Source organism: Trypanosoma conorhini (assembly GCF_003719485.1).
Source record: "Trypanosoma conorhini strain 025E chromosome Unknown Tco_14.4_contig_00290, whole genome shotgun sequence".
Taxonomy (NCBI): Eukaryota; Euglenozoa; class Kinetoplastea; order Trypanosomatida; family Trypanosomatidae; genus Trypanosoma; species Trypanosoma conorhini.
The window spans coordinates 14,621-22,841 of record NW_021704378.1 but is presented as its reverse complement, the minus strand read 5'-3'; the positions used below and the strand labels follow the sequence as shown (position 1 = coordinate 22,841).

Below are 8,221 nucleotides of genomic sequence, written 5' to 3'. Positions count from 1 at the left end.
GGAAACCGGCCGGCAGAGCGAAGGTGGGTGAACATTTCCCCGCCTATCACAAATTCAAGCACCAAGTACACACGACGCTCATCCTGGAAGGAGCACAGCATATTCACAATAAACGGGTGCGAGAGCTCCATCAGAATCTGCTTTTCTTGGCTAAGATGTTGAACCTGCTTCATCTTGAGGATCTCACGCTTCTTGAGGCACTTCACTGCGTAGTAGTCATTTGTTCCCTTCAGCTTCGCGATGCGCACGCGCCCAAAGGAACCTGTCCCTAACGTATCCCCCAACTCAAGGTCTGATAGCTTCCACTTTGATGTATCTGGCTTCTCATAGCTGTAGCCCCCAGTCATGTCGCTTATAAACCTCCTCTCACTCTGAACGAATCGCCAGTAGCTATTCTTCGCCAATACACGTACGTGTGTGTTTGTGTGTTGAAATGGCCAGGAGTACAGCCAAAGATATCCAAGGAGAAAGAAATACATATGGAAAATACGAGATGAGAACAAAAAAAAAGATAAATGAGCCAAAAACAGGAAGGGGTTTCGGCGTGTTAAGGGAAACATTTAGCTCTCAATGGGGCCCTGGAAAAAAAAGAGGTAGTAAAAAAGAAAAAAAAAAAAAAACAATATTTAAAGGAAAACCTCTTCTCTGGTCGCATCATCAACCGTCACCTCACTCTCGCCGTTTACTGTCGTTATCTTCTTTTTTCTTTTCCATTTTCGGCCGCTATTGCCGTCCAGGTGCCCTCGTCCCGTCCAATGAAACCCATTCCCTCGTCCAATGGCGGTAACTAAGCCATGATGTCATCCATGTCAGCCATATCAATCGCGTCTTCTTCCTCGGAGAGGCGTGCAAAGTTAAGAAAATGGTCTGGCCGATGCTGGGCGGCAAAAAAGGAGGGCGGGAAGTCAGTGGTAACGTCAAACTCTGTGGATTCACGCCAGGTGGCCCCCTTAAATGCATAGTTCCAATCTCCATCGGTAGGTACTAGAAAGAAGCCCTGAAGATCTGCAGAAAGCGTCGCCCGGCACGGCGCGACGTGTGTTGGCGCAACCTCCATTGGCTCGCGTTCTAGCGCCTTCGCGTAGTGTTCCAAGGCCCATGAGATACCTTCCCGTGTTGTGGTGTAGCAACGTATATGCAGGCCATCTTGAGAAATGCCCATGACGGCGGTCACAAGCCCTTCCGTCTGCAACTCGTCGTTGGACGCCAAAAGTCGACCCTGTAGCGCCAAGTCCCTTGAGTGGACGACAGGTTCCCCGCCACCGCAGCGAAGCACCCCAATAAGTGAGAGATGGTTTTCCACAAGTGCAGAGTTTTTGTGTGGAATTTGCACCGGCGTTGTACACTCCACAGCAGATCCCTTTTGTGGTGGGACCATAACACACAACACCTCCTTAATATTGGGGGATTCTGGGAGGGTTTGGCCAAAGAGGTAAGCGCAGCACTGTGCCTGCACATCGCAGCACGAAAAGAATGATTTCATAATTTCCATAGGGATGACAAGTTGATCGCTACTAGCCACTGCACCTACAGCATCAATTTCTATAGGCGTGGATTCATCAAATGCTGCCGCATCGGCGAGAGAGCGCGTTCGCCAATTACTGGCTGTTGTGGAGTTTCCAAAGTCAAACGCGGCCTTGACTTTCTTCTTGATTTGTTCACCCGACTTCGTGGTCAGAGTTACCGTCTGCTCTTGCATCAACTTAGTCCTTTTCATGTCCTCAAGTTCCTTCTTTTCCTCTTCCTGAATTTCGACGGTTGTCATCTTCTTCCCGAGGAGGATATCTTTCTTTTCCATTTCAGTGAATTGATTCGGGCTGACGTTCATGCGACGTGCAGAGTCCGCAATAATCATCTCCTGCAGGCGTATTGACACCCTTTCCCATTCCTCACGGGTGTACGTGGGCCAAAAGTGCGAATGATGCACCTCCACGTGCAAATCCGGCACCAAGGTCTCACGCGTCCGGTTGAGGTTGACGTGGTACCCGCGCAGGATGAGGTTGAGAAGATTGAAGCATGTCGCTGGTTGAAACTGCCGGAGCCAGTCATCGTACAAGCAAAACTCCCACCCCTTACTCTCGGTGGCGGAGATGCGCAAATCCACCAGACGACTGTGGCGCAACGCCATGGGAATAGCGAGGTTCAGGTCGCTCTGGCCAATGATAATGTTGGGGTAGTCTAACACAAGCATGTTGTGTAGCGTTTGACGGAAGCGGGAGCGGGTGACTATAATTTTGCCTGGTCGTTGACTTGCCGGTGTGCTTCGAAGCCATGAAGCAATTTCCTCTGCCGCCTTTTCACGCGCAAGTTTTGTGCGTCGCTTTTGCCCTGCGAAGACACTCTTGTGCACAATACTGAGCTTTAGTTGCCCCGTGGTAGGCTCAAACAACAGCACGGCGCCGTTCTCCGAGCGAAACTTTCTTCCTCCTTCTGCTGTTGGCTGTTCACTCGTGACGTAGGTTGCACTGTCGTCCACGATCCATGTACGCATTCCCTCCGAAAAAAGTTCTGCGATGTTTGTCACTGACAAACCTGCCTCTGTGGGAGCAGAGCTGAAAAGCTGTAATTCGCGCTTCATCCTATCCCGCAAGGTATTGAGGGCAATGTTGTGGCGCATAATGGCTGACATAAGCTTTGCCATGAGTGGCTTCAGCTGTGGGATCCAGTACCCAAACGCCGAATGACAATTGTACGCCAAGTCGACCGCCACAACCACACCAGCAGGAAAAGGATACATTTTGGCTGATGAATACTCGTAGAATTTTTTCCTCGCATACTCGGCGATATTGTGACTGTCGTAGTTGCCCCAGCGTAGTTGCACATCAATCCAGAACTTGCTGGTTAGGTGGGAACGGTACTCATCCCCGGCCTCGTCCGAGAGCACCGTCGGTTTCGCCGTCACAGGCCAACGCGACGTTGAAACCATGACGACATCGGGTGCGGAGCTTGTGTAGGTGTACGACTTTTGCGGGTGTTGCTGCTGCAGCGTCACCGAGGCTGCATCCAAATCTGCCATGGCGTCCTTCAATTTGCTGGCAATGTCGTTGACGACGGCCCCGTGGCACTTTTCCCAAAGTGAGCCACTAAATATTTTAATCAGCGATTTTTTAATCGTCTCGAGCTTTCCGCACATAAACACGCCTGTGGTGTCGATTTTAGATTCAAATCCGGCCTGAACATCAGCGCGGTTTATCGTTGGGCACCACCACAGCGCAAAGCGTCGGTTAGGGACGTTGGCGAGACCCGCACGTTGCTGCTTAGCCAGTTTACTGTCCTTCTTGGAGTTCTCAAAACCACCGGTGCGGTTAAACTCGATGCCCTCCCACGAGGGAAATCCGGTCCCTTTAAACAGACTGTGCTCAAGAATGGCCTCCACGCCACCGAGGGCAATGATGATGTCCACACGATACTTCTCCAAGACACCACCGCATATATTGCCATCGTGCTCGGGGTGAAACCACCAGTTCTTTAGGTACTTGCCGGCAAGATAACGCTGAAATTCCATGCGACAACGGAACCCCTTATCGAATTGAAAGAGTTTGGCATGACGAGAAAAGAGAACCCGAATTCGCGGAACACCCTTGTTGATGATGGGCTCAATATCATCCAGTGAGAGTCGTGTACCGGCCGCTTTGGCTTCGCGATCTCGCACGCTGAACTCCGTCCATGCCTTCACGCTCTCCCGAACCTCCGTCTCCCACGGTGTGTAGTACTGCAGAACGTTAGGGATGGGAATGTCATCGGCATTTGTGAGGCCAGAGTAGAAGAATTGCACACCAGTGCTGGTGGTTCTGGAGTAGATGAGATCACGGGCAGGAATAAGGGAGTGACCCACGGAGAGCATTCCAAGCCCACCAAGGTCTGTCGGTGCGTAAAACATTGCTGGGGGAAATCGAGCCTTGGACCTTGAATTCAACGCCATCATCACCCTGGACTGCATTCGATGTTCTGCTCGGGCAAGAACCTTCTGAAGACTGTCTGTCCCTAAAATTGCCTCGCGGTAATACGGCACAATTTCGGTTACGAGCGCATTCCATTTCGCCGCAATACTTTGAAAGGTAGAACTGCCTACCATCATAATGGCGCGGCGGGCCTTGTTCCGTATATGATTCACATGATCCGGTGCCACCTGAATAAATGCTCTTGCCGTGACGTCTTTGCTTGCAGCGTGCTGCAGGTTCCACGTGGATTCGTTCTCCAGCACCTCCTCTTCTGTGCGACACACCGGTAGGATTCTTACGGAAAACCCCCCCATGTCAAAAAGCAGGTTAGGATTGTCCTTGGAGTAGACACTCACAAAGGTGTTGGATTCATTCATTTCAGCTATGCTGGGTGGCAGACGGCCACGGAACTCCCATAGAACCGCACGGGCAAGATTCACATCATTGAGAAACAAACGCATCCGGGCATCTCTCGGCCATTGATTGGCATTTTTAAATCCATACACCGAGGCATTTAGGGCGCGTCGCTCAGGATCATGTTTGGTTTCCTCCAAGTACCGCCGTCGCACATCGTCCGCCTCTACTTTTGTATATTTAAGAAGAAGATACACTTCATTCTTGTACCGGCAATACCCACGAATAGGATGCGAGGTGGCGAGCAGCGGATCTCGCATAAACGTCATAAATGGGTTGGGTCGCCGGGCGGGTCCTGCCAGTTCCTGACTGCGCTGCGTCCCGAGCAGTAGCACGTCTATAACGAGACCCCAATACTGTGCCAAAAACGAAGAAAACATAAATCCACGTAGTAACCCTTTCCGGCATTGATAACTCATGTCCTTGAATTCCACAACGACGTCGTGGCGGCTAACGATGTATTCAACCAGAGATTTATCCATCACAAGCTCCAAGAGTGGGCGGAATAAATTCCAGTCCACGTTCTCAAAGAAGCTGTCCTCCAGGTCCGCATGCAACAAAACCGTCGATTCCTCCCGTGTAACATCCCACAGGCCAGGACTGTCATTGACACCCTGACACCACTTGTAGAGGAGAACAGGTACAGGCTCCATGTCAGAGGGTTTCACCCAATTGGGGAACAGACGCTGTTGATCCATGGCTTCATACCAAAGGTACTGATCTAGGAAGGAGTCCACAAGTTTTTCAGATGGCACCACCTTGTATATAGGATACAGTGTTGAAAAGGTATCCATGTACTCCACCTCAACGTTCTTGAAACGCCGCACACGCGCCAGGCAGTCAATAATTTTTGAAAGAGTGTCGTGCGGTGAGTTAAAGGCCTCCTCAATGCGTGCCTGCTCCTCACGCTGGGCCTGCGTGAGTCGATTCGCAATGTTGTGCTGGTCCCGGAGACGGTTTAAGGAGAGCTCAAGGAGTCGCAGCTCAGCTGGTCGTGACACTTTGGGAAACTCAATTTTTTTAAATCCACGGTCACTAAGCCAGTTTGCCATCATGCGGTAAATCTCCGTCGCCTCCTCGGGGGTGATCACGAGTGCATCGCGCCCCTCCAGGTACGCCCGCTGACGCTCCTGCTCTTCCATAAGCTTTAGACGCGTCAGACGACCGAGATTTTTCATAAAGGCCTGTTTGTCAACTGTATCCCCTTCATTGATGCGTTTGCGCTGGTACTGTGTGACGCGAATGTACTCCTCTGCCCGTAGCTTGACGTACTTGTTTACCAGCTCCGTTAAGGGCTTGGCCAGACCTGGCACAGACCACTTGAGACCAGCCCGCCAGTGACGAAAAGCCTCGTTCATGTGCTGATCCATCGTTCGAATAACGTCCGCGCGCACGTTCTCGGGAAGCATCTCGCGCAGCTCCCGTCTAAACGCCTCCTTAATATTTACGTCCTTGTCCGTCTCCACCCTTTGTCGGGTAATGCGTTTGCCTTCGTACTTGCCCTTCGATTCGCGCCCGCGAAGCACGCGGTCCGTGAGATTGCCTAGGTAGCGCTGCAACAGTGGTGTCATCCCACGCAGGAAAAACACCCAAACACGCCACGCCGGGGCCCAGAAACCACATCCCGGACCTCTCAGCACCTCCCCCACATTAAATTTACTGTAAAGAACATGTTTTAGGTCCCGGGTGCGCTTGATTTGTCGCATAGCTCGTAACTTGTACCGATACACACCGGTCAAACGCCCAAGGTGGGAAAAGAGGTAATGTGTTGCGTCCGCGAGTTGAAAGGCGTCTGTTTTGCCAAGCCTATACATCGCGTGCATGTCGATGAGTTGCTTCATAAACCCCAAGAGCTCACGAATCAGATGAAACGCTGGGCCCAAGCGACTCTTCTTGATCTCCTTTGTTGTCAACGTACGAGTGGGCTTAGCTTCAAAGTTGTAATCAATGTGAACGTAGGGCAGGCATTTGACGTTGATCAGCTGAACCAGCATGTTGTGTCCCTGCCGCATAACTTGAAGCGCGGCCTCCATCCAGTCAATCTTTGTCGTTTGAAAAAACTTCAGGCCGCCAAGCTCATCTAATCGACGGGAAGGTTGCACTGCATCCGTTGTGTTCTCCTTCTGTCGCTTCCGCGTCTGGAGTCGTTCTCGGCTAAGATTCTTTGCGACAGTATGCTTCAACAGCTGTGTGTAACTGCGAAGAGTCTTATCACGGGTGTCGCTTGACAATAACGTGGGAGGATCCTGACACCAATGCTCCGCGACGGGAATGTCTACACGACGCTTCATTGCACCTTCAAATGCGTTGTATGGTGCAGGTGCAAATGCTAACATCATAGCCTGTTTGGTGTCCACATCCTCCAGTGGAAGATCATCCAGAAAAGGGACGAAGCTTGCCGGAAGCTGCACGGGACAAGTCGTCTCTTCCACTTTCACTGCTGCTTCCTCCTCCTGCAGATGCTGCAGTGCCAGAGATCGCAAAGCGCCCTTATTCGCCGCCGTCACCTCGGCGTGATTCCGCTTCAGGGCCTTGATGGGGTTTATGGAAGGGTTCCACGAGAAGCAAGGCAGCGCAGGGTCGTCGTTCTCCACACGAACCTCAGCGGGGTAATGGTAGGGCGCCACCGTGACCGCCTCCACCACATTGCCGTACAGAAATGGAAATGCAATCTGTCTCTCTGTGAGCATCGTAAATCGCGGCTTGCGTGGGTCGTCGCGGTGAATTATGCGCCGAAGGTCGTTAAACTCCGTCCAGTCCTGATCCTCCTCATACACCGCAGGAGGCGCCTCAAACTTTGGTGCCCGTGGAATCGCAAGGTGCATCGCCTTTGCCGTGTAAAACGACTTTAGGTCCCAGAGGTAGTAGTAGTTGCGATCATCCAGCACCGGCAGAATTGGGGAGGCACTACGAAAGAGTGACTCAACAACACTGATGGAAAAATAATATCCATTGGGTCGACGTGGACCACGAATTTGATTTGGATGCACCAACCGAGGAAAGGGGTCGTAGAACCAGTCCGTGATGGCCGCAGCGTCCTCCTCGTCAAGCTCATCATGCACCGCTGGTGGGGGTTCACGATCCATGAGGTAATCACCATAGTCTAGTGGGGGCTCATTCTCGTTGCCCTTGTGCACCATGCGACGAAAAGCGCCTCCCTCCTGCTGAAGTTCCACCTTGTGCGAGCGCATCCGTGTCCACATGGAACCCCACTGAGCTAGGTACAGCTGCTCCGGGACCGTTGGTGTGTCATCAACGAGCGTCAGTACACCGCCCATGTGGTATACAACGTTAACGTAACGCGCCTCCTCCCAAGGCATCGGCATATTCTCAAGCAACTTGTAAAGTGCTAGTGGCATGTACTTCAGCAACGCAACACACAGCTTGCGCTCCGTACCGAAACGTTTTCCGCCAAGATCACCGTTGTCCTTTACCATTTTGCGCAGATACTCTGGAGGCACATCATCTTTTTGGGCGACTGCTTCGTGGTATGCAGCGCGGTAGCCGTACCTTTTTGTGTTCAACTGCCGCCATTCCGCGATCCGCTCGTGCTTACTCCCCTGCTCCTCTGCAAACTCAAGTACCTCGCCATTCTGCCACTGGAACAGATCCTCTTCCGGCTGCATCTACCACCGCTCTGCTTCCCGGCAGAACTCCGTGTCCCTTTGCCTCCTTTTTAGACCCCTCCTTGTTGTTGTTTGTTTCTGTTTGCTTGTTTGTTTGTTTTCTTTTTTCTGGTTCCAACTTCGCTCCTCTGCGTCGCGTGAGAGCTCAAACGTTCCCCACACGACGGCAACGCGTTCCTCCCACCGTTCGCGGTTTACGGGTGTGTGAGGGGTGGGGGGGGGGGGGGACACGGAGAGAGA

At 52.0% G+C, this 8,221-nt stretch overlaps 2 protein-coding genes across 2 annotated transcripts, besides 3 other annotated features; both read right to left on the bottom strand.

Moving 5' to 3' along the window:
* Nucleotides 1–2: 2 nt before the first annotated feature.
* On the bottom strand, nucleotides 3–347 carry Tco025E_05173 (protein kinase A catalytic subunit; the record flags this gene model as incomplete). The annotated part of the gene is made up of 1 exon (XM_029372074.1): nucleotides 3–347. A coding segment is annotated over one exon (345 nt), but the record flags the coding sequence as incomplete, so codon positions are not given.
* A 235-nt stretch (nucleotides 348–582) lies between these two features.
* Nucleotides 583–623: a microsatellite.
* Nucleotides 624–787: 164 nt separating this feature from the next.
* On the bottom strand, nucleotides 788–7,981 carry Tco025E_05172 (pre-mRNA-processing-splicing factor 8-like; the record flags this gene model as incomplete). The annotated part of the gene is made up of 1 exon (XM_029372073.1): nucleotides 788–7,981. The coding sequence occupies one exon, from the start codon at nucleotides 7,979–7,981 to the stop codon at nucleotides 788–790; it is 7,194 nt and encodes a 2,397-aa protein (XP_029227819.1).
* A 62-nt stretch (nucleotides 7,982–8,043) lies between these two features.
* Nucleotides 8,044–8,089: a sequence feature (A-rich).
* Nucleotides 8,090–8,189: 100 nt separating this feature from the next.
* Nucleotides 8,190–8,208: a microsatellite.
* Nucleotides 8,209–8,221: the final 13 nt, after the last annotated feature.